The 25,842-nt window shown below is 40.2% G+C and overlaps 2 protein-coding genes across 7 annotated transcripts in view; one reads left to right on the forward strand and one right to left on the reverse strand.

The window, feature by feature from the left end:
- LOC147175512 (centrosomal protein of 290 kDa-like) overlaps positions 1 to 10,404 on the reverse strand; it is a 29,117-nt gene extending 18,713 nt beyond the window's left edge. The window contains exons 1-13 of one of the 2 annotated variants that reach the window (XM_086072661.1): positions 10,268 to 10,404; positions 9,826 to 9,953; positions 7,884 to 7,961; positions 7,719 to 7,776; positions 7,595 to 7,641; positions 6,817 to 6,966; positions 3,376 to 3,429; positions 3,200 to 3,220; positions 1,695 to 1,841; positions 1,443 to 1,625; positions 1,287 to 1,376; positions 921 to 1,043; positions 706 to 829 (exon numbers count right to left, since the gene is read on the reverse strand). In XM_086072661.1, coding sequence (XP_085928787.1) covers positions 706 to 829; positions 921 to 1,043; positions 1,287 to 1,376; positions 1,443 to 1,625; positions 1,695 to 1,841; positions 3,200 to 3,220; positions 3,376 to 3,429; positions 6,817 to 6,966; positions 7,595 to 7,641; positions 7,719 to 7,776; positions 7,884 to 7,961; positions 9,826 to 9,936 — 1,186 coding nt within the window. In that variant the 5' untranslated portion in view covers positions 9,937 to 9,953; positions 10,268 to 10,404. The remainder of the gene's footprint in view (positions 1 to 705; positions 830 to 920; positions 1,044 to 1,286; positions 1,377 to 1,442; positions 1,626 to 1,694; positions 1,842 to 3,199; positions 3,221 to 3,375; positions 3,430 to 6,816; positions 6,967 to 7,594; positions 7,642 to 7,718; positions 7,777 to 7,883; positions 7,962 to 9,825; positions 9,954 to 10,267) is intronic. The other variant, XM_086072663.1, reaches the window with a different exon arrangement.
- Positions 1 to 25,842, forward strand: part of tmtc3 (transmembrane O-mannosyltransferase targeting cadherins 3) — a 56,960-nt gene that overhangs the window by 19,867 nt on the left and 11,251 nt on the right. For 3 of the 5 annotated variants that reach the window (XM_086072665.1, XM_086072666.1, XM_086072667.1), the window contains 7 exons: positions 6,889 to 7,002; positions 11,953 to 12,163; positions 12,493 to 12,711; positions 18,411 to 18,510; positions 20,409 to 20,524; positions 22,011 to 22,183; positions 24,865 to 25,117. In XM_086072665.1, coding sequence (XP_085928791.1) covers positions 11,975 to 12,163; positions 12,493 to 12,711; positions 18,411 to 18,510; positions 20,409 to 20,524; positions 22,011 to 22,183; positions 24,865 to 25,117 — 1,050 coding nt within the window. In that variant the 5' untranslated portion in view covers positions 6,889 to 7,002; positions 11,953 to 11,974. Of the gene's footprint in view, positions 1 to 6,888; positions 7,003 to 10,646; positions 10,783 to 11,952; positions 12,164 to 12,492; positions 12,712 to 18,410; positions 18,511 to 20,408; positions 20,525 to 22,010; positions 22,184 to 24,864; positions 25,118 to 25,842 lie in introns of those variants that run through there. The other 2 variants (XM_086072664.1, XM_086072668.1) reach the window with 2 other exon arrangements.

The following is a 25,842-nucleotide window of genomic DNA, read 5'->3' on the forward strand; positions in this document are numbered from 1 at the left end:
CTTATATACCAAACACACACCAACAGGGCTTTAACTCCATAATACATTCACATAACTCAACTCGGCTTACTTATTGTTTTATTATCTGTTATCTTACTGTGTTTTTGCTCTGTACAGCCCAAAAAGTAAGGTTAGCTACTTGTTTATTTTTTAAGTTTCACTATTGAAAACAGTTACCAGTATGATTTTTTTGTATTCCCAGTGTTTTTTTGCTGCTAAGTGCCACAATTCAATTTTATGGAGCTCCATAGCGGCACAATTCCAGTCCTTTTTGCTATTAGCCGATGATGCATTTTGAATGATTTTCCCCCCTATTATTATTATAGATTTTTTGCCACTTGCAATATTTTTGTGTTGACGACATATCTCCAATGTGTTGTTTGCGCCCAATAATTTACAAGAACTTTGTTTTGTTTTTTGGACCAAACAACACACACATTGCACATTGGAGCACATTGCAATTATTCTGCTTCTTACTGAAGTGGTTTGCTTTTCTGAGAACTGTGTCACTTGGGGAGACAAAAACATTTGAACTGTGGTACTTGGAAGCAAATAACATCACAAGTGTGCCACTACAGACTTTGTGTGTACATTATTTACAAGTGGATTTTGTCCTGCAAGAAAAGCCGCAGTCTGCTAAGACACTTTATACGACGACTTTTATAACCGCTGTCTTTGTTGTGTGGAGAACCTGGAGCGACTCACCTCCACCTTCCTTTTTGGGCACCTTCAGACCCTCCATGAGCAGTATCTGTTTCTCCATTTCGCCTGTAAACTGCTCCACTTGCTCTCTCAAGTTCTTTATCTGATCATCTCGGTCCTCCACGGCCTGAAGAGCATTCATTCGCCAACAATTGTTTTCATCAGTCTCAGTGACATGCTTAGGAGGAGACATCAAAGTAAAGCAGTGTAGCGCAGACCTGCTGCAAGGCTATAATGTTGCTTCTGTCCAAGTCCAACTGGGCTACGCGCAACTTGTGCTGAAGGTCACGAATCATCTGCTGATACACTGAAATCTCCTCGTCCTTTTCAGAGAGCACTTTCTGTGAATGAACGTCAAAACATGAGCACTTCTTCAATGTTGCCAAACACATCTAACTACCAGCAAGGATTAAGACACTTGACGTGTCTGCTTCAAATCAAAATGGAAGATTTTCTGTGTGTTTTCGAGCTTTGCTTGGCTTCTTGTGATTTGTTTTTGGGTCTTCTCATGAAGGTAAAATTCTTAACAATTTTCTTCTTGCTGGGTGAAACTAACTTGGTGTGCTGATAGGTTATACACCAACCTTCCATTGGTCCACTTTAGCGTCCACTGCTGCAATAATGGGGTCGTCCTCTTCTGTCATGTAGTTAATCTTCTGTGTCAGTTCCTTGACCTGCATATGAAGCATGTCAGCAACATGAAAACAGTGACACATAGGATTTTATTCGAGGAAGTTTACCTGCAGCTCAGCGCAATCTCTGTCTTTTCTAAGTTGGTCTGTCAAGGAGTCGCACTGATGGACGGCTATTTTGATCTGGTTGTATTCATCACTCATCTTTTCCATCTCCTTGGCTGACTCCATCACACATTTCTGCATGTGGAGGTTGTCTTCCTTCAGCCGTGAGATCTCGTCCTCTGCTTGCTAAATAAAATTCAACACATCAGGTCGTTAATGTGGAGATTGGTCATACAGAGGAGCTAAGTGGGGTACCTGCAAGTCGTCCAGGCACTGGGAAAGCTGGCGGTTGGCTGAGCTGAGCTTCCTCTGAGTTTCGGCATTCTCCTCTTTGGACGCATCTGACTCCTTTCGCTCCAACTCTCCTTGATAAAAGTCCACATCCCGCTGGAACTGCGTGTTCTGACCCAACACATGTTTACTTTTAGATATTTTTATTTATACAAGACTTCAAATTCAAGCTTATTAAAGACCTTGTTAAAGACGCAGAGTTAAGAAGACTTGTCACATACATTATGGTGAAAATTATTTTTGTTGCCAATTTACACTCTAAAAATGGATTGGTTAAAAAAAAAACTACCAATCTCGTAGGTTAAGATCATATTGGCTTGATTAACCAATAGATTTGTCAGACATTGACCATTCCGGGTGGTTACGGGCATACCAATTTTATTGGTTAGCCAAACAACCAATGAAAGTGGTTACAATAGAAAGTAAGACTGGATAGAGCACTTATTATTGTATCAATGCTTATTTTATCCATTTATGGTATTCTAAATGCATTTATTAATTATTACAAGTGATTACAATATATTATAAATAATATAGTGTTTAAAAATGGAAATGTGTGTCTCCTCTAGATAGATCACTAACATTTTGTTGCATGTGAAATTAACGTTTTCACTTGTGATTTTCTAGAATGTTTCAAAATGTTTTTTTTCGTACATTAACCAAACAAAATGAACACATTTAAAATCAATAATAATAATCGTCTACCAAATTTACACTTCTATACTAACTAAGAAAGGGTTCTACAGCTACTACTATTACTATACAATAAATCCCCCCTCCATCACATGGGTTAATTGCCAGATAATTAGCGAAAGCCACAATTTAAATTGTTTCTATACTAGTAAATTTTGTTCTGGTTTTAGAAATAAAGAATCATGATAGACTTCCTGTATCGTTCACGCAGGGCTTCTTCTGGCTTTTTGTGTGTGTACATGTGATAATCACACCAATCAATTTTCAGGAGAAACTGGCTTGAGGGCTAACGTTTCAAAACATTGTAGGAGGTGATACTGAGCCTAAGAGTTGGAGTTGTATGTCTGTGACTGGTCCCTGGAAATGACCCCTAAAATGGCTTATTTGGCCCCAAATGGCAGACTTCCTGTCTGTTTTAAGGCATGGCTTCTTAAAACTTGTGCTTCTTCCAAATGTCATGCTTAAGTGAAAGTGACTACATTTTCAAAATATTCCAAGGGGGTGCAACCAAGTAGTCAAGTTGGGTTTTGTAGGTCGTACTAGGTGTCTTCTACCATAGCTTCTTGAGACAATTTTATGGGCTTATTCGTTTTCATGGCAGAATTTGCAAAATATTTCAGGCTCGGACCAAGCCAATGTTTGTCTTTGAAGTCCAAAATGGCTTACACTTAAGCAAGCCAATGCTTACTAATGTTTATTACCAAACGTTTATTTTTTTGGGCAATGGGATTTGGGCCTGTGGATAAAATTTTACGGTACAACCTTACGAGTCTTACCTTCTTCTTGAGCTTTTTTATCTTTGGCAAAGAAGATCAGAGAGAAAAGTGGAAAAAATGTGGATGATAAATAAAAGACAGTTGAGCAAGGCTGTGTTTGGACAGAGAAGATGAAGGTTAGAGGGAAAGAAAGAGGGGAAAAAGGAGGTTTGGTCATATGCTTGGCGTCTACGTACTTCTCTTTTCAATGTCTTCACCTCGTCTTCAGCCGCTTCTGCTCGCAGGACCAACTACAAGAGAAAACCACATACAACAAACATCAATATAAAAATGTCATTTTGTTTTGGTGAGGGTGCTGGAACGAATTAATGGAATTTCCATTCTCTTGAACCAGAAAAGATGGTTTGAGTGTTGAAGTGTTTTAAGTAACGAGTGTGGTTACGGAACAAATTTAACTTGTATCTCAAGAACCACTGTATTATAATTCATTCTTATATCATATTTACCACTGCCACTAATATATGTTCCACTTTGCAATAATAATATATTCATATTACTATTGTATAATTATACTGTATATTACGTAATCCTACCACATACCAACTTGCATCTTGGCTGTTTTTAAAAACAACAACTTTATTTATCTCTACATTTTTCAAACATGACAAAGTTGAAAGAAAAAAAAATACAAAATTAAATTAAAATTAAACAAAATAACAGGAGCATTGGAAACATTGCAAGTATTCAACCAATTCAATCAGTACAGTGATGTCATCTATTTGCCCATCCCCTGTCATTGAGTGAACAATGTCCATTTCGTCCATTTTTCATGGCAAATCTCCTCTTCCGTCCTCAATCTGTGCCTTAATAGTTCCATGTCATATATCGCGCCCACGATTCTGAGCCAGTCATCCAATGTGGGAGGTCCAGAGTTAAGCCATTCCTTCTTTTTACAAACAGCCATCATTATCTTAAGCATGCTCCAGCGACCCTTGTGAGAATAAGCGGTTAAGAAAATGGATGGATAGAGGTACCTATCTTCCCTTAATACAAAGTCACCTGATTAACTTTTTGACTGCCAGACGTTTTCAGAAAAGGGATGCCGTCAGTGCCAGCCGATTTAAGCATTTTGACTGACCTTTCAAGGTCCACAGAAAATGTTCTGTTTGGACTATGGAAACACAAATGAAAGATTGGACTTCCATCTTTCATCAGAAAAAAAAAGTTTGTTTCTACCTTATTCCGTTCTTTAGTATTCAACAATAGAAAATGGTTAGTTTGACCCAATTTCGCCTGTTTTGGACCAAAATACGGAGAAATCAAGCTTTTAGTGAAACGATATTATTTCATGCATTCTAGTGAATTTTACACTTCTTTTTGTCCATGAATGATGCCACAAACACCTAAATAGTGCTTTACTTCTATAAAACACTACCACCAAGAATGAAAAAGTGTTTTTTGATAGCAAAATACGTTTATTTACATTCAACAGTGTAACAATTTGACAACAATTTGGCAAACTATTTACAAATATGTGGATGTTTCAACGACAGTTTTTCTTTTTGTAACACTCTCCTGCGTGCAAGAAGACGCAACAGCATTTGCACAACAGATTGCCTCTTCGCGTGCTCCACTTTCTTGCAGGCCGTTTTTTCCGGGGAATACCAAGTATATACTGCAGTGTGTGTTGCCATCAAGTCTAATATCAGGATCATGCTACGGTTTCGTTACGTCTCGCTTCCTCGTGTCCTTCAGTTGCTACACCGGGTTGTAAGAGATGTTCTGATCCATTTTATCCACTCCATTCATGGTTGCATCGTAGTCCAGAAACAGTGTCTTCTCCGTGATCAGACTGTACCCGCTCCTCCGATGAATATGCATTGGACTCGGGGTACTCTTCATTGTCCGACAAAATGTCCGCATGTGAAAGCTCCGGCGTTAGCAGCGGTAGCCGCGCTAGCCGCGCTTAGCCGGTGAGGCTTACTACGTGATCATAACAGTCGCGTCAAGGCTTCCAACTTTGGCGTCAAGCTCGGAGTCATCATCATCATCATCATCAATCTGCATTGGTCGATGCCAACTCTCCATCGCCCGATCGAATGTCCGATTGTGTAGAAGTATCCGTTCGGTTATTGTGCGCGTTTTCCGGCCTTAGCAGCGGTAGCCGCGCTAGCCGCGCTTAGCCGGTGAGGCTTGCTACGTGATCATAACAGTCGCGTCAAGGCTTCCAACTTTGGCGTCAAGCTCGGAGTCATCATCATCATCATCATCAATCTGCATTGGTCGATGCCAACTCTCCATCGCCCGATCGAATGTCCGATTGTGTAGAAGTACCCGTTCGGCTATTGTGCGCGTTTTCCGGCCTTAGCAGCGCTAGCCGCGCTAGCCGCACTTAGCCGGTGAGGCTTACTACGTGATCATAACAGTCGCGTCAAGGCTTCCAACTTTGGCGTCAAGCTCGGAGTCATCATCATCGTCGACATCAATGCGCTTTTTAGTATTGATTGATGCTTTCCGTCTTTGAAAAAAATGCTCAAGCGTGAGCTGCTGGCAACCGGTTGCTTGGTCAGCCATTGTGGGCTTCATGAGCCATTGTCTCCTCAACACTCTAGCTCCGCCTCACGTCTTCTACTGACGCCCACGGTGGGCGGCCCATCCAACCTTGTGCAAAGAGAATCATCGCTGCCCTCTAGGGGCCAAAACGAGTCTTTTACTAATCAGATCTGCCTGATACTTTCAGCACAGCTGCCCAAGGCTTTCCTGCACCCGTTTTCAAAAAAAACAAAAAAAAAACATAGGGGACGTCTTTTAACGTCCTTGGCGCCCTTCCCTAGGTTTATGCTAAACGTTTTATAACGTTTATGGCGGTCAAAGAGTTAAGAACCTAAATACAATACCTCACAGGAAAACTTTACATTGTAGCCCAGAATCCCTTTCATGGCATTACACACATTTTTCCAAAAAGACACACCACCTTTGGGCATAGCCAAAACACGTGCATGACCAATGTTAATTGCACCACATTGACGCACATTGATTGTTAAGTTGTGATTAAAAAACCTAATTATGTTCTTTCAACAGTGTTCTCTCCACATACGGGAGGATGTTGTGGAGCCCTGCTTTTATCATACCCAACCATTCAGTCTGTAATGCATATTTAAAGCTCTCTTTCCCATGTCTGTTTGATGTACATAGTCTCCCCCTTACCTTCCATTAAGTTATAATACAGTGTGGATATAATTTTTTCTGGCTTCAATTTATAGGCCCCTCAATAGTTTCAATAAATCCATGTGTTTGCAACCGTATCCTGTGTTTTAATTCCTTCTCACTGTAAATATCTGAAAAAAATCCTCTGTACTTAAAAAAACATAATGTTCCTGCATGTCATGAAAACTCATAAGTACGCCCTTCTTCACAAACATCTTTGTTGTTTTTACATGATTAATATGACTAATATAGGAAAATATTACCGCAATGACAACTTTATCTAGATATCTTTTTTATGTCACTTTTTGTTGAAAGCAGCTGTTGCTGTCATGCCATACTCACAAACATCTAACTAACTAAACGTGTGAAGTCGCTACGGCTATTTGTGAGCTTTGAGCTAGTGCACAACGTCCCCCGGGCCCTACTGGTCAACAAAGAGCATATGAATGATTCTGATATGATGGCACTACCTCCTCGATGGTCTTCTTGCTTCCTCCCATCTCCCTCTTCAAGTGGGTCACCTCCTTTTCCTTCTGTTCCAGTTGTGTCTCCAGCTGACGGATTTCATTCCTCAAAAAGCGGTTGTCTGTCCCGCTGCCACCATCAGCACTCTTGCCGTACTGAGACCAGACACAAAGAAGGCTCTACAATTTGAAGTAATAATAGGAACGCTTAATAACTTAAGTAGATATATGTAGACATGGATCAGCCCAAGATTCCATTCTTCTTTGCACTGCAAACAGGTTCTGTAGTTGGATTGTGTACAAAAGTTGACAAAAGAAGGAAGTCGTAATCCAAACGAGTATGGCTGCCACTGTTAAGAATTAGCAGTAATCCTCTTAAGGTGCTCAGCCAATCACAATGTAACCCTTCGCATTAATCAGTACCCAAGAAGTAGCTCTGTTTTCAAAACAATGGTGAATACAGCATCACTCCCTCTCGTGCGTTTTTGCTTAATTGGTGTTAGGCAATTGTTTTTTGTTCAATCATTAAACAATACCAAATAATCAACCAACAGTGTTTAATAAACAGTCATTGAGGAAAAAATACTTTTGTAATATAGTACATTTGAATGCATATCAAAAATTTTCAATTAATCGATATAATAATCAACTCTAAAACAACTTCTAAAAAACATTTTGATAAAATAAATGACAAATCTGAAATGAGCTCATCAAGGCCTTTAATATGATGTCCATGTGTTCTGCTGGATATAGATTTGTAAACTTGTAATATACTAATCCTTACCTTGAGGTCTTCCTCCAGTCTCAACATCTTGGCTTGAAGCTTATTTTCTATACAGCAGATGTCATTGTCAAAAATCAGTGTGAGCAGTGTCGTATATTCAGACAATTATCAGGATTGTACCGACCATTTTTTTCTTGTTCTTCTATCAACTGCTCAGCAAGAGATGCTTCCTGATGTTTCATCTGACACAGGAAGACAAACTTGCATTTGAAATGAGGCACAATTAATGTTGCTTATTTCACAAAATAAGAGTATTTGTTGATGGTCCAGAATGAGAGCAGAAAAACACCTTGAGCAGGGCCTGAAACACTCGCAGCACGTGGACGATATCTTCCTGAGCTTGACGCTCCACCCTCAACTCGTCTGTCTATATTACAAAACATACACACCTCATAAGAACAGCACCAAATAAGGAATAAGAATTATCCACTTCGCATACAGATCTCACATCAATCAGTTTAACTTCACATCAACATTAATCTTATGACCGTTGAGAATTTGAAAATGTGACTTAAAAGTTAACAGCAAAATATTTGGATTGATGCATTTTCAGACTTATCATCAGCTGGTTTTGTTGTGCCTCACAGCGGGAGAATAGATCATAAAAAGCGTGTGAGAAAATGAGAATGAATATTTAGATGACAATGAAGAATAGCTCATAGGCCCTTTCAAAAATGTTGGCCAGTACATTTGCTAAATGATAAATTGCTTAGATAACGACTTTTCCCTGAAATGGATGCTTGCGTATTTACGACTTGTACCAAACTTTTTATTGCCTGCTCATTAAGTCATCTTTCAGTGCGTTTGATGCTGTGTGGCATCGCTGCGTGCGCGAATAAACAAGTGCCCAAGTTTTCCGCTTATTGTGTATCATTTTTATCTTCACTGCTACAGTGGGTTTTAGTGAAATATTCATACCCTCTTGCTGGAATTACCACAACTTAGAAAAAACAAGGACAGACAGATGCTTGTGGAACAGAAACCTCACGCACACACACGCAAATGCTTTCCGTGCCTTTATATCACAGATCTCAAGAGTTTATACAGCTCATGCAGACATATTCAAAGAATAGTGGAATTACCAAGGACAGGGCAAACACAGACGTTTACCTAACTTTACAGTTTCTTAATTATTGTAATCATAATAATATTAAAAAATATTAATTATTTAGTGGATTAATCAATGAATCAGTTAAAAAAAAGTTTTAATTTCCATCCCTATATTCAAAGATAGGACATTATTTCAAATTGACAGTGCAGAAAATGCACAAACATCAATTAAGACTACTGGTTAAAGGTTTGGTTCATAACATCAGAAAATAAGCACAAACATTGACCATTGTTTTCCAAAGTAAAATCCAGATATTTGCAAGACAATAATTTTTTTTGCAAAGTCTTCCTGTGATGTTGGGCCAAAGCAGCATTTTAAACGCCATCAATCCTTTGATGCACACCACTCTTGTATTATGAACCTTCAAAGACACATTTAGAGTTTACACACTGTGGGAACGTGGACTGTTCATGTGATGTCCATGTGATTTAAAGGTGCAGTAGACATTTTGTGAGCATGGGTGGTCGTCATGAGAAATAATGTATAGCCAGAGTGGAATAACATCAAGAGCCGGCGTTTCAGTGATACATTTCTATTATGTACCGCATATATGGTGGGGCAAAAGTCAGTGCACACTTTTTGAATTTAGATATCCTGAACAATATCAAGCATTTAAGTGAAAAACAAAAAAGTGGATTCTAAAGCAGTATTGTACAAGTACCAAACAAATGCAGAAAGGTTTTTTCTTTAAAGAAGAGGTGTGAAGGATGTAAATAAACGGCTCTTGTGGAACAAAGGTAGCAAGGCAGAAAAGTTTAACCTGAGAGGAAAGATACAAGGGCGCATGTAGTGTCATGACATCAAAATTCTGATTGCTAACTATACCAAAGAGGATATCAGATGAATTGTTATACTGCTGTATATCCTATTTGCTGTTTAGACACAGAATTGTCACAGGAAATGCCCAGGCGAAACGCAGGTTTAAGGTAGGGATAGACCGAGGAAAAGGCAGAAAGGTAGGAAGAAAGGACACAAGACCAAAAACGCATTAGAAGAAGGATGGAGATGAGTTAGGGAAATATATCAGGGGGAAAAACTATACATGTAATCGAATGCACTTGGGGGCGAATAGTGTTTAAACCTATTTTTGTACCACTGTGTATTCGTGAAGGATAGTTACCGATGTGAGCCGCGTGACCAGATCGTCCAATTCATCTCTGTCACATTCGTGGAGGCTCTGCGGTTCGATCTTCCTCATCTCATCCCACTCGAGAGCAACAGTCACAGCCATGGTGACGGCACACACAGCTGATGGCCGTCAGCAAATACACACTCAAATATCACATTATAAAACGCCCAAATAGGCTGACATTATCACAAAATGTTCCCTCGTACCCCTAAAAATAACTAGTAGCAGTATCACCTGGGGCGTTGGAAATACGTCCATTCATCAAAACCATGTCATTAAACCGAGAGAAAAATTAAACTAATCTGTTTTGTGAAATAAAACAACAGCTGTAGTGTATATATAGTGTACTTTTCTGAATAAAACATTGTTTATTCTTCTCAAACTTCCAAATAATGACATTTTCACACGTTATTCGTGAATGACAAAAAATTACCTCTCCGTTGTCGTTTACAAAGTTCCAGTTATCTTGTCAGTATTAAAAAACAAATCCATACGTCATTTGATTTAAAACAAATGCAACGCGCCATCAATTTATTTTTATTTATGTTGTTGAATGTCTTCTTCGTCATTTTTTTCTTCTATGTACTGTGTCAGGTAGCCTTCGCAATTGGTTCGATGCTCTATACCGCCACCTAATGCTTCGGAGTGGATAAAGTTACCACGGCAGTATTTTTATTTATGCGTATTTTTTTTTTTAATTTAAAGCACATACTTTAAAACATTTATCTTAGATTTTCTCACCAATTGCAAGTTACACAAGCCAACCAACGTTTTTTTTTGTCAATTTACGTCTGCCCCGGAAGTCGTCTGAAAAGCAGAGTCTAGCTAGCGCATGCGTATAACATGAAAGCCGCTTGGTAAATTGTGTACTTACTTTTTTGTATTTTACATTCAGATAATTTTAGTCGTTTACTGTCACGTCTGTAACTGCACACTCTTCAGGAAACGGTACGTGGCGACATGAATTGCTACATTTTATGGAACGTGCCAGGATAAAAGCCCGCTACGTATCGTGTCACACGGCTAACGAGCATTAGCTGCGAAAGAAACTCATGCGAGCTGTTGGTAACGAGCTAATATTAAGCTGGTTATCGTTTAAAATGAGCGGGATTGAATGTGCGATGACATTTGGATGGTCGTAAATGCGTCTAAAGAAAACAAAAAATTGTCCTTAAATCTAGGGGCTCCAAACATTGTGGGTTACACCCTTGTTCTTTTGGGGTTGAAGTCAGCTGTCTATCACGCTTCCGGTTACAAAATGAGGTTGTTTTAATCTATCCAAATAATAGTCGACTGTTAACGTGTCTTAATGCTGTGTGTGATGCTATATTTCCATTGTTGATGGAGCTGTTGCTACAGGCAGCTTGATCAACTGGTTGGTACGTCTGCCTTAGATATTTGAGGTTCTGGGTTCGAATCTGGCATCTGTGTGATCGCGTGGTCTTTCTCCGGCTACTTCGGCTTTCTCACAATTGAAAAAACATGCTATAGGATGGAGATATTTTGTCTCTGAAATCCCACCCCATTTGTTTACAGAAAATGAGAGATTGACTTTTCAGAAAATGTTTTGCCTTTTCTTATTTCTGCTATCAACCCAAAAAAACACATTTCCTCTTGGAAAAAGGCACATATGTAAACATGACTCTTGAAAAATAAACATTTAAAATGCAACAATTCAATGTTCTAATGGGCTCTTTTATCTCCTGCGCAGCTTTGAAAAATTTGATCATCAACGCGGTGTTTAAAGGCCTTGCCCAAACAATACTTCAGACATACGTTGGCTTTGTAAAACCTCCTCCTGAGAACAGAGTAGCAATTTAAAGAATGGCTTTAAAAAGCATTATAAAAGTAAAAAGTCAATATTTTTCATATTTATTAAATGAGTTGCTAAGGTGGCAACACTAATAATGCTTTTGAAAACTTGCTCTTGATTTTGCAGTCATGTTGTAAGTGCAAGCAGTGCTCTTCAGAAGGTGCAAAAAAAGAATTGTAAGCTAAACTAGAAAATTTTAATAATTATTAAAGTCGAATAATTACTCAACCCTAACCTACCTAAATCACTAAATTATTTTTATTTATTTATAATTATTTTAATTGTATAATTATTTTCCCGCACAGCAATCCATGACGGCGCTGCGCCATGGCTGCCGTGTCGTGGAAAGAGGCGCTGCTGCTTACTGGCCTGGTGGTGGCGTGCTACTGGAACAGCCTGTTTTGTGGCTTTGTGTTTGACGATGTCTCGGCCATCCTCGACAACAAGGACCTGCGGCCCACCACGTCATTGAAGAATCTCTTCCGCAATGACTTTTGGGGTACGCCAATGGCGGAGGTACGTAAATTTTGACTTGTTCTGTAACCGATAATGTTATTGTCTATGGCTTTTTCTATAAACAAGGGGAAAAAAATAACAAATCAAATTAGAAATAGGATTTTTGTTTAAAAAAATTACAAAGAGAGAGAGAGAGATTTTAAGACCATATCACCCAGGCCTAAATAAAGGACAAATGAAGCCAAATTATTTCTCCTATGAAGGCATGAGACACATAATAGAGTAGGAACAGGTCAACATTGGTCTTTGCTGAGTGATACTTTCACTTAGTAGTGTTAAGAAACTAAACAACACAAAAATGAATCCCATATTTAATGTCCCCATTCCAGGAACGTAGCCACAAGTCCTATCGGCCATTGACGGTGCTCACCTTCCGCCTCAACTACCTGCTGAACGAACTGAACCCGGCCTCCTACCACCTGCTTAACGTGGCGCTACATGCTGTCACCTGCCTGCTCTTCCTGCGTGTGTGTCGCCTCTTCCTGGACTGCTCCTCCGGCCTAATGGCAGCACTGCTCTTTGCTGTCCACCCCATCCACACAGAAGCCGTGAGTGTCTCTCAGTGTTCCCATTTTAACTACGGGTATCATGTTGGTTGTTGTATTACTCACCCATCATAGGTTCATGAATTGACCCAGTGGCTCGAAATAAGTGATTTTGCATCGCCGTTTGCGAAGTAAAATTGGCATTTTTGCGCCTCATCAAAGTCAATTGTTCATTCGTTATATTGTCATATTTTTATTGTTTCATAAAAACCCTTGCAGCCGGTCCTTGGGATAAACCTGCAAAAAAAAGTTCCACAAAATTAGAAAGTTGTTCCCCAAAATTAGAAAGTTGTTCCCCAAATGAAGTAATTGATTTGAAAAACTGCTCCACAAAGAAAAAAAATGCATTTTGAGCCTTGTAGGCAGATACACATTTACTTGGTTGTTTAAAGGCGAGGTCCGGAGTTTTGAGCATTTCTGTTTGTAAGGAAACCGTTTCTGTTTGTAAAGAAACTATTCAAAACGGACCCCTCCCACGGTTCAACCTAAACAAGCTCAACGTTCACGCCCCTTGCCTTTGACCGCACTCAGCCATGCAAGCTGCGAGAGTGACTGACGCGGTATCTTGCAAATAGTCACATTATTGATCCGAGACGGCACCGGCGATCATCAACAGGGATAGTAGTTCAAAACGACATTCTCCTTGGTGAAATAATCAGGACAAGTGTGGAGCTAACAACAGTTTGCAATAACAAAAGAGCAGGCTCAACTTCCACAACAGGCAATAGCGCGGTGGGCGTCCCCGCGACGGCCGCTGCCCGGCCTGGACCAGTTAGAGTGGACGTGGGGAAAGGGGAGGCCTAAACAAGGCGGCGGCAAGCGTGGTGGAGGCCCCGCGGGGCGCCGCCGCCAGGAACCACCAGCACAGCGCGCGCCGCCGCACTGTCACCACCGACCGACCGCCGGCCGCCTCCCCAACCCCGGGGCTCCGGTATGCGGCAGGGCGGGGAGCTCTCGTAAGCCCCGCCATCCACGGCCCCCCACTGGAGAGGCCACAGGTCAAGACTTTTGAAGCCTTCGGGCCGCCATCTTAGGACTCCCAAGAAACGTATCTCGGCATACGCATTATGGCTGTAAAATGTCTACATATGTAGCGGTAAACTGCACAAATCGTCAGTTAAAAGGTTGCGAACGAACATTTCACCTGTAAGTATTAGGAGGTGCACGATAATATCGCTGGCCGATAATTATCAACAATTACCAACCAATTTGACGTCAAACAGATAAACCAGATAATAAAAGAATCCACCCAAAATTATTGGCAATTATCAATCAATTTGACGTCATACAGATTAACCAGATAATAAATAAATCCATCGATAATAGTAAGACTTGCCACATTGGTCCATCTGTTGTGGTTGTGGCTCAAGTTGTGCCAACTTCTCAACCCCTCCGCTCTGCTACTGTAATATTTGTGATGTTATAATGCGTGTGACCTCGTGTTCACCGAAGATGCATCATGGCGACATGGCAGTCGCCAGTGTGGGCTTTTTTTTACTGTGTCTGCCCTCGCAGTTTTTTGTTGCATTTTCAGAACTTGACTGTTTAGTTTTGGCAAACTCAAAATGAGTTACTGGTTGTCTTAATAAAATCCAGCTTCATGGTGCTTTACACAATGTTTCAATGTATTTGTTAGACTTACAGTAGGACTCGAAAGTATATTTGTATTCAAGTTAATTTTGCAAACAGTTATCGGCTTATCAGTTATCGTCATCGGCACTTTCTAAATTATTGGTGTATCGGTTGAAAATAGCATTATTCTGCATCCCTAGTATTCACTTGTTATACATAGTGCCCAGGCCCTATTTTAAGAGTCTGTCTAATCTGCTGTATTTGTTTTAAAAGGCAGCAACTGAATTTTTTTTTTATATATATATATGTTCAGTTATTTATTTTTGTTAAAAATAAACATTTTCAAAGAATGCTGATGTGATTTTTTTTTTATGTCTACAATAATAACCATAAAAAATGTTAAACCGTACACCAAAATTTGAAACAGTTACACCCCTAATGACAACTATCATTCAAACTCAAATTTTGCTATCAATCGTAACCCAAAACCTTCAGTTGACCGTTGTAACACGGAAGGGATTGTTCAGCTGTAAATGGGGGTGGTCTGTCTTCACCCCACCTCCCAGCAATTAGGACTTGTAATTGAACCTGTCCTACATTGACACACGTACACAAACTATTGAAAGCAAATCTCCTTCTCCCTCCTTCAATGTCAACCATTTTGCCTGACAAACCTTCAGTGTGCCGATTATCGCTGTACAGCATCTCTCTTTAAAAAAAAAAAAAAGGATCATTTGTTCCTTGTGATAAGTGCAGGCACAATGACTGCCTTGTGCATCTGCATTATCAATTTGTCCTGACCAGCTCTATAGTCGGGCTGTTGTGTTGGCAACAAGACAAACTAAACGACGATTGAGCCTAAATCTGTTTATTGGAAAAACTTGACACAATAAGCTTTATATTTTTATGAGGATGAGACAAACAACAGTCCTCGCTGTTCCACTAAAGTCCTGTAATGTCATTAGTACCGGTAAATAGTTTCTAACACATTCCCTGAATATTAGCTGATTGATCGACCCAGACTTCCTTAGTTTTGGGGGATCGGTGAGCGGCCGATCCCTTAAATATAAACCGATCTTTTCCACCGATCTCATCTCCCTCCTCAGAGGTCTGAAAAAGTCAGCCACTGTCGTCTTCTGCTAAGATGACTAATGGGCTTTTCATTTTTATTTCAGAGAACTACTTAATTTGCAGTTAAAACAACCCGTTTATATTATTTCACAGATATTGTTCAATGTTTTCCAATAAAATAAGATTGGAACTCTGAAGGTGTATGCTAATTGTTATAAAAAAAAAAGCAAGATCGGCAAAAATCGGGATTGGCAGGTCAGACTTTTTAAAAGCCAGAAAATTGTGATCGGTGCACCCCTACTGAATATGCTCATAAAAACATGCAAAGATGGTAGGTAACCAGACTGTTGTTGACTGTCTAAACCAGTGGTGGGCAAACTCGGTCCTCGAGGGCCGGAGTCCTGCAGATTTTGGATGTTGCCCTTCTCCAACGCAGCTGGTATATGATCAGCTCTTCAGCAAGCTCTGCATAAGCCTGATAACGACCCCATTGATTGGAATCAGCTAATTGATTCTCTGAGAGAAAACCTCCAAAACCTGCAGGACTCCGGCTCTCGAGGACCAATTTTGCCCATCCCTGGTTACAAATAAAGGAGGAAAATGCCTGTGGACAGACATTGCTAATGTTAATATGCTTCTCTTAATGGTGTACTTTTGACAAAGTAGCTTTGCTCATGCTAGCACGTTTGGTGCTAACATCAGCTGTGCTTGCTGCAACATGAACATGTGCATAAAGTTAACAGCATATGCTTAAGTTTGTGCATTATTTTTATGAGGGGGTAACTAAATAATTGAAATCCCAGCCAAAGTCAAATCAACATGCTCTTAAACCACCAAAACAAAGACAGTGTTGCCAACTTAGCAATTTCCTGCTTAAATTTAGTGACTCTTCCAACCCCTTCATCGACAATCTTTTTTGAAAGTGACAAATGACTAAATACTGCTAAGAAACGGACAACATGAATGGAATCATAATCACATGGACATCAAAAGAGCTCAGTAGAAGACAATCGTGGACTTGATGGTACTAAACATTGCCAAGGATATATGATGCTTTTATTGACCATGTTGAAAACTCTTATCTTGAGGTATGTGCTTTTAAGATGGAAATATTTTTTTCCTGAGATTGCCTTGCCTCTTACCTTTAAAACTACATGATAAAGACCGAGTGGGAGCTGTAGGGGATGAAACATTTCTCTTTGAGGATCAGCCATATGTTAATTAATTTAAACATACTTTTTATGAACATACGTAAAACTTGTGACTACCGCAATATCGATGATAGTTTTGTTAGCCCGCGTGTGGCATTGTTTAACATTAAAGGGAAAGTCAACCCAAATTATTTTTTTCCCCCCTAATGTTACTAGTCCAAACATGGTATGCTGATTAATATTGCGTTTATGGAATATGAATAAAGCAGCAAAATCCACGGGTGGCCATTTTCCCACTTGCTGCTGGCTGAAAATGACATCACAGTTGCTCAGGTGACGACTAATCATGGCTCAGCTCGCAAAGGTCATAAGACCAAACTCACAAATCTGGTGAGCCGTGATTGGTCAGAGTTGCCACAGCAAGCGTCTCACATGATTTGTTTGGCACCGTTTTCTTATTTCCATTTTTTTCTGTGGAAGTTGGGCCAAGTAAATGGCAGTAAGATAAAAAGGAAAGACAAAAGACTTGTCTTGGTATCAAGATAAAGAAAATACCTAGAAAGAAAAATAAACATTTGTTTTGAATAATGTCGTTGTAACTAGCTTTTTAAGAGAGAAAACTGATTAAAATCAAGTATACATTTCAGGCTTTTTCTTCATGAAATGTCAGTCCAACACCACAATTTCCCAGCTTTTTAGTACCATTTTCAATTCCTAAAAAGCGAGGGGAGTCTGTATCATGTCCCGTGTCATATCCCGTGCCGCACTTTGGTATCTTTCACACTTGGTATGTCCACATGAAGGCATGCAATGTTTCTGTAAAAGCCCCACCTTGTGGCCAGACTGACTGTCGCAAGAAGGCCGTCCTCACAACATTTTTGTGTTTGTGTGCATGTGTGTTATCTTTAACGAGAGGTGTCCAAAGATTAGTTTTTTATCTATTAATCACCCTGGAAACTTTGATGTGACCGTATGAAGCCTCGAGAAACAGCCTCTACAACACTGAATAGCTGTTTTCATACTTCAAATCATCATATTTCATGTTATTTTTAAGTCTTTTTTTTCCCCTCAAGTGAAACATTCCTTTTTAGATGAGCTTTTTTTAAAGCCAAGTCAACTTGTGTGTGCCAAACAGCCAGCTTTTTAGCCCAGCCCTGCAAACTCAGTACTATGTAGCTGTCTGTGAAAGTTAGGGCATGAAACAAGTGAACAATTGCAAAGGGGTGGGATGGGAGGTAGACGCCTGTGTCAAAAGAAATAGCCAGAAAACAGGTGTGATTGACACCCGACGTTCAGTTTTCCTGCCCTGTTGTGTTGGAATTCGTTGGGATCTCTGAGAATGAGGCTTTCACACAGGCTGTAGAACAGGGTTCACCAATTCCGGTCCTTGAGGTCCGGAGTCCTGCAAGTTTTAGATGTTTCCTCCCACTAGCATACCTGATTCATATAATCGGCTCATCAGCATGCCTAAAACAATCCTGATCTTAAATATCAGATGTGTTGGTAGGCGGAAACATCTAAAACCTGCAGGACTCCGGACCTCGAGGACCGGAATTGGTGAAGCCTGCTGTAGAAGGTGATATTTTTCTGCCATTTTCCCATGTCGCTCTTCGGTTTGAGTTTGAGAGGTACCAAATAATGCTGAATGGTTAGAATAGTGTTTATGTTTAGCAAGGGCGGGAAGTTGCCTATGTGAAAGGTAATAGGCAGAATACTGTACAAGGGTGGGAACTCTTATCACCCGAGACTCGCTTCTCCCATCTCAGACCGGCACCCAATTGGCTGGCGTGCCCTCCCAGGCTAGGTTACTTGGGAAACGGTTCAGTGCACACAACACAATATTGTTGATGTTTACCAAATACGACTGGCGGACATTTTGATTTTGATTCCCCCCCACTCCCCCCCCAGGTGACCGGTGTGGTTGGTAGAGCTGAACTCCTGTCGTCAATCTTCCTCTTGGCTGCTTTCCTGGCCTACACCAAATCGACTGGAGCTGACCACTCCATAGGTGAGCCTTTTTTTCCCCCTCTTATTTTCTTCCTGTTACCGCGCTGAGACTCATCTGTCATAGTGCGTCTTCAAAGGATGAGCGGTCCTTCTAAATTGAATTTATATAGCATGCAGTAGTTCACATATTTTTACATTTGTATGAGATTTAAAAATGTTAAATTACTCCGGAGCCCCTAAGGTGACATGGTAGAAAAAAAGAACCCTTTGCTTTCCCTCGCAAATAACTTTGCATTTTCTTCCAAAGATTGCGTTCTCTTGCAAAGATTGCGTTCAATCGCAAAAACCTTTGCGAGATAACACAAAAGTTTTTTGCGAGATAACACAAAAGTTTTTTGCGAGAGGACGGGATTTTTTTCAAAAGAGTTGATGTACCTCTGGGTCATCTTCCGTGTGACCAGCTTTCCCACTGCTGACACGCTCCATCATTGTCGCTTTTGGTCACACGGAAGATGACCTGGAAGTACATCACCTCGTTAAAAAAACAAACACTTTTGCGTTCTCTCGCAATCATTGTGAGGGAACGCAAAGGTTTTTGCGAGGGAAAGCAATCTTTGCTAGAGAACGCAATCTTTGAAAGGGAGAACGCAAAGTTTTTTGCGATGGAAAGCAAATTATTTTTTCCCCCTACCATGTCACCTTAGGGGCTTTGTAAAATACACTGGTAATTGACTAAGCTTAATTTGTTCCGTGACCAAGCTCATAACTCAATTTACTAGAATGTCAAAACAAATTTCTCCATTGAAAGGAATTGGGTGGGGGGAAAATTTGATGGTTAAATAGACTGTTTTCACTGTCAATTTTATGTTTCAAAGCTGAAAGGGACATGTTTTTGACAGAGCCGTCATTCAGACATGTCAGGGAAGCCGCAAACACGCCGCTTACGCTAAGGCAAACTTCAAAATAAAGCTGACCAAATAATACATTGACACCAATGCAACAGACTTGGCAGATTTTACTTTGAAGTCTGCCTGCATGGTGGCGCGAACGCGAGCGTGACTTCCCTTTTGATATTTTGGCTTGCAGTATCAACGTTTTTATTGAAATTAATAAATAAATTATAAGACAGTTATATTTCTCTGATTTCATTTGATTTAAAAACAAAACAAAACAATCTGATCCGTGACTTTGGTGATCTGTTGCACCACTAGTTGTTTGGGTACAAAAACTATGAGGTGGTCAACAAAAAATGAATTTCAGTATGTCCAAGATTAGATCACTGACGGCAAGGCAACAACTTCAAACTTAAGTTGCACAAGGAACGTTAAGTAAGCTAATGTCAGTTGTTTTATCGGCTAATTATCATTGCTAGCTGCATAGTTAATGAGACTGTAATCACACTGGTAACACATTGCAAACAGCAATCTGTTGCACCACTCTGGGTTCACTCCCTGAGTCCCTGACTCCTACTTTGATGCTCACCCCAAATAATATAATCTACAATGTTGTTAAAATGACTCTAAAGGACGTGAAACTCAAAGTGTAGGACTTGTGAATCACTTGAGACTTGTCAGTCTTGACTCGGGACTTGACAGTCTTGACTTTAAACTTGACTTGGGACTTGAGGGCAAAGACTTGAGACTTACTTGTGACTTGCAAAACAATGACTTACACACACCTCTGCCTGATATACTTTATATCGGTTATATTTGTTGCGCTTATGCAAGTACCTTATGACATTATAGATATCCTTAACATTTCTTCAGCTATTAACATCCTAGATCAGTAATTTACCAGAATGTTATCAGCCCACGACCCAAACCACGCATGGCAAGCATAAGTGCCACTTGGCCAGTCAGCAAACTGTGTGTTTGTGTGCGTGTGGGTGCGTGTAATGTGTCTGTGTCTTGGTCAGTACTCAGCGCTGTCTTACCAACTTGTTGTCGTCTTGGTTTTTAGTGTGGGCTCCCATCGCTGTGACCGTCGTGCTTGTGGCAGCAGCGACGCTGTGCAAAGAGCAGGGAATCACCGTGGTCGGCATTTGCTGCGTGTACGAGGTGTTTGTGGCGCAACGGGTAAGGCCTCCAATAAAGCTGAATAAACCATCAAACAAGTGTATGTATACGGATTTTGTGTGTGCATTAAATACTTTTTTATCACTGAAATATAATTTTTATTTAACAAATGTTTTTTTTTACCGAATATTCGGCCACCGAAAATTTTAATTTAATTTTAGAATGTTGTGGTGACGCAAGCAAAAAAAAAAAAACACTGCAAGCAAGCATCTGTTTGAATTAAACATCAAATGCGGGGGTGAGTGTCCGCCTCGCTCCTCGCTGGCTTTTCACTGCGTAAGTTTGCACCGGCCGGTTGCAGCAGCTTCCGGGGTCATTGCGCACACCGGGGGAGAGGGGCGTCGCTTGGTGTACAACATTTAAGTGGGTCAGAAAAGACAGAACTGCCGTGTACTACAGTACAGGTGAGCCACTCTTTCTCCCACAGTGCCTTTTTTATATATATATTTTTTTTAATAAGAGTCCCTCGAACGCTTCCACTTTTTCACCGGCATCCAGGTGGCTGTGCTAAATACTTTAGCTAATGCTAGCACTATTGCTATCAACAGTATTAAACACGGAAACACTTACCGCTATCTCCGGGTGGCGACAGACCTGTACAGACAGAACGCTGTGTGTGACTTTGCAGTCCATTCCCAAAGCCGATTAGCTTGTGCGAACAAATGTATTTATTTATTTTTAGACGTTGGTGAATATGTGAATGCGCCGCACCTTGTCCCGCGCACGCATCCGTCCCCGCCTGTGCGAACAAGATTGACTATAAGGTGCATTCGCACCGCCAGAAAATGCGCAACCCTCGTTTGGTGTTTAATGTACCATTAGCCAACATGTCTGCAGTGTGGGCACATTTCAATTTATATTGTGCTTGGTTTAAATGGCAGTGCTAAATAAATATTTTATAATAATATCATTTTAATGAATTATAATAAATACTTTGATAGTAAAAACTGGCATAATTTTTTCCCGGCGTTTCGGTTTTTGGCCAAGCATTTTTCGGTTTCGGCCAACCGTTTTTATTTCAGTGCATCCCTATTTTTTAATCCAACTGAGAATAGACTAACTATTAAAATAAACAAAAACAAACTTATTTCTGGCTTTTTCAGTTCTTTACTATCAACAAAAACAGATTTAATATGCAGAGAAAACAAGCTTTTTGTAAAAAGAAACCCATCAAGCAGACCAATGACTTAGATGCACTATTTTTTTGCCAAACTTTGATGGGAAATTAATTATTATTATTATATTATTATTATTATTATACGCAAATCAAAACAACCAAAACACAGTGAACAATGCTGACTCACTGCATTGCTGGAGTTTAACATAATTGGGTTTTTTTTTAACTTAGTGTTTGCAATTTTACTCCATGAACTGTCATCTTTTTTCTCGATACACGACACACACTTTATATTAACAAGCTCATGCTACAACATATTTATGCATTATTTCACATTATAATTAAAACCTATATTCTCTGCTCTGCCAGTTCACCTTACCCGTGCTGCTTGACACGCTAAGACAGGCTTTGCGTGGAAAGGGCGCCTTCCCCTACGCCGTCCTCCAGATGTTGCTGAAGCTCATCGTGCTGGTCATCAGCACGCTACTGCTCGTCATTGTGCGTGTCCAGGTCATCCAGTCGCAGTTGCCCGTCTTCACCAGGTACCTTGTACTCGAAACTTGTTTCCCAGTATTCATTGAGCCAAGACATGTTTTAATTGAAAATGTGACAAATACAGTACAACATTTAAATTCATCACTCGAGTGATCCAGACCCAGCCGCAGTAGGTGAAAATCCACAACAGTTTTTTAAATATATGAAAATAGTTTGCTTTAATACAGTCAATCTTATAAAAAACACTCTTTTTAAATACATTTTAAACATTTGGAACACCCAAAAAAATTGCAAGCATAAAATGAATAGAAAATATGGAATTATAATAAAAACATTTGTTTTATAGTTCAGGTCTTACTCTTAAAAGTCTATATCTCTCTACACCGAATCAAAGAATTATGGAAAGCGCATGGCTTGAGTGTGTTTTGAAACTATACTTAACCGTATTTATAATTTCATATGTACCTTTGGGTGAAATAACGAAAGCTTGCGACTAAAATGTAGCGTCTCAGATACATTCAAAGTCTCAAGTGATTATAGTGATTCATTTGTATCCCAATCTTTTTTATGTCCTCTTGCAACTAGAACATGACAATATGACGATATACTATATTAAATATCGTTGGAGACAATAGAAAAGTTTGTATCTTCCCACTTCTCTCTCTTGTTGCTTGTATCGTCACTTATCCTCTTTCAGGTAAATATGTTTCATACGGCATTTTAATGCAATGGTGAATATGAAAGGCAGTGGCAGCTTGATTTGCTGGAGAAAAACCTTTACTTCTAGTCCTATTACCACACAGTTGCCACCAGGTGGCTTATTGAACAACATACCAGGGAAGTGATAAACCACCACACAACACAAACCTAGGGTGCAATTTTGAATCTACCAATTAATTAAAATTAATAAATAATAAAAAGGGAAACTATGTTGGGAAAGAATTAACAATAAACCTGTAATTTTGAACTATTTCCAAAAATGGGCACCCCAAAGCATGCTGGGAATTCTAGCGTCACCTCCTTCCAACTACAATATTATTTTTGTTATTGTACATGCACTTGTTTTTTGCCACCAGCCTAATTTTTTGTCGTTTTCTTCTTTTGGTTGTATTGCATTCTACCTACAGCAGGGAAATCGGCTTCTTCCTTGAGATTTGCACCATGATATTTCTGGTACAACAAATGATAACGTGGCGCCTAAAATGTTTTTTCCCCCTGATAAGTAGACCATGGGCCCCAGTTTTTCGATTGTAGTGAGTTGATATGTCTGCAAGGGTCAATCCCCAGGTGCATAAATGCAAGTCGCCGACTAACTTGTGTGCAGTTGTCTAGTTGCATCGCGTTTAGATGCACCCCGGAGGTACTTCAAATACAACAGCAAAAAGTTTGGAAAGTGCTTCTTCGTAATCCTCTTAAATGTCAACCCTCATGAGGTTGTCCCGTCACCATGTTAAACGGATCGTCTGCTCCTTTGCCAGCCATCGAACCGGCCATCTCACAGATAAAATTCCGCAATCAGCCCGACAACTAGTGCTAAGCCTGTAATCCTCAAAATGTCTTTGATGGGCTAGAATTCCCGGGATAAGCGGGACGAGTCATAACACAGGCGCATGAGTTAAGAGGGCAGGATTAGAATGAACGCAGCAATCGCCATAACATGTTTTTGAGGCTCGGAGAGGCACATATCAAAGTACTTTTGGGTCATCAAACATGGCCGCCATGCTCTGCCCACACGCAATAACGGTAACTCAAATGTTTTGCAATTTAGTGTTGCCCATCTTTTAACTGTAGTGTTCATGGTTTAACTTGCTGTATTTTATGTCCATGTTTGCAAGTTTTGGTTAAGGCACATTATTCTTCTCAAGAAGCAGCACTTATTTTAACATCTGTACAGGTATACAAAAGGTGTATATTGGCTTTGAATTTGAAGATAACATGCAGCCCATTGCCAACTCTCTTCCATCCCAGGCCCATGACTGAGCGTCCAGATTCAATTTAATTTGCTTTGGTCTTACCGGCTCTGCTTGACCATCATTGCTATGTATCACAGTGGCACAACAAAACCGCTGCATTTGACAAGGAGCGGCTGTCTCGCAGCATTTTCGTTTTCTTTTGTGTAGAAAGGTTGTATAGGTGATTTAAAACAAACCTTTTTGAGCCAACACTAACATCTGAAAATCCCACATACAATTGGAGAATGTTAGTGTGGAAAAATCTGCATCTGAAATCTTCTTAGCCTTGTAGCTTGAAGTTCAAACGGCTGAGATATTGTCATAGCTAACGAGAACTTAGTTCAAAAGATTCACCGCGTGCCGAACTTGTTTTTACACGTGTCAGTGTCAATGATCGGCTATTGTCAAAACAAATCAAGAAATAGGGGGAATTTCCGCCGTCCATGGGCTAGGAATGCTAACGCTAACAACAAAATGAAGAGGCAACACCTGAAAGCTGTTATTACATTTTTATTCATCACCCGGACAGTGATGTCATCAAATTGTCCTCTTGAAAGTTAACAATTTCCCACTTGGCTGGGTTCTATGTCAAATAGGGAAAAATTGTGTCTCTTGTTGCAATTTTGATGCGCCAATTTGACTTATGTTAAAGATGTCAGTTTTCCTTCTTGTGTTCTGTGGAAAATGCACTTGGCGTCTTCTGTTCCATCTCGGATGGGTCAACATTTTCAGTATCTCGATATGAAACTGGGTCAAAACGAAACAATCTTTTTCAGATTTGACAACCCAGCAGCCGTCAGCCCCACGCCAACCCGCCAGCTGACATTCAACTACCTGCTGCCCGTCAATGCCTGGCTGCTGCTTAATCCTTCAGATTTGTGCTGCGACTGGACCATGGGCACCATCCCTTTGGTGGAGTCTGCTCTAGACCAGCGCAACCTTGCCACGCTGCTCTTCTATGCCCTTCTGGGCCTGCTGGCGTACCGCAGCATCACCTGCTCACGCAGCTCTGCTAAGACGGTAGTCATGGTGAGGCTTGTTCCTGGACGTGTACTTGCTCTACAATGTTGTGTCCATGTCTAGGTTCCAAGGAGATATGCAACTTAATAAAATGATCATATTCCTAACATTATATGCAGATGCCATCTTTACCGTATTTACGGTGAGCAATCAATCTCGTAGACTGTCTTGTCTCTCTGCAGTGTTGTGTGTATCCTCTTTTGTTACTGGGTGCTACGTGACCCATTAGTTCCACCCAGTTAAGTTTCACAGATGATCTTAGTCATGCGGAGGCAGTCTCATAAACAATGATTGTGCCAGTAGACTAGTGGGTGCTCTGCATCAGTTAATATTCAACGGACTTATTTGCTCCACCATGTTTCATTTTAAAGATATTTTCTGTCAAGCGCAAACATCTTTAGCGATGATTGGAGTTCCAGTAGGACTGATGTGCTCGCACCGCAAAGTTGTGTGAGTCTGAAGAGCAACATTTTTGCAGGGCATAAGTATAGTTTATAGACTTCGACCCATCCTAAAACCTGCCTATAAACACACCAGTGTTTCATCCCAGCTGGTTACGTAAATATGGCATATTAGGTTAACTTTTTGAAAATGTTGGCATGCAAAAAAAGCACGACATTGAAATTAAATTAAAGGTGTGTTACGCAACAAAGCCCTCCCCTCGACGGTCTGCTAACAACACAAGAGAAAAACATGAACTTTAGTGACTTTTCTTAAATGTTGTTTACTTGTGT

This window comes from Leptonotus elevatus, chromosome 4, assembly GCF_054856555.1.
Source record: "Leptonotus elevatus isolate MCC_2025b chromosome 4, RoL_Lele_1.0, whole genome shotgun sequence".
Classification (NCBI taxonomy): domain Eukaryota; kingdom Metazoa; phylum Chordata; class Actinopteri; order Syngnathiformes; family Syngnathidae; genus Leptonotus; species Leptonotus elevatus.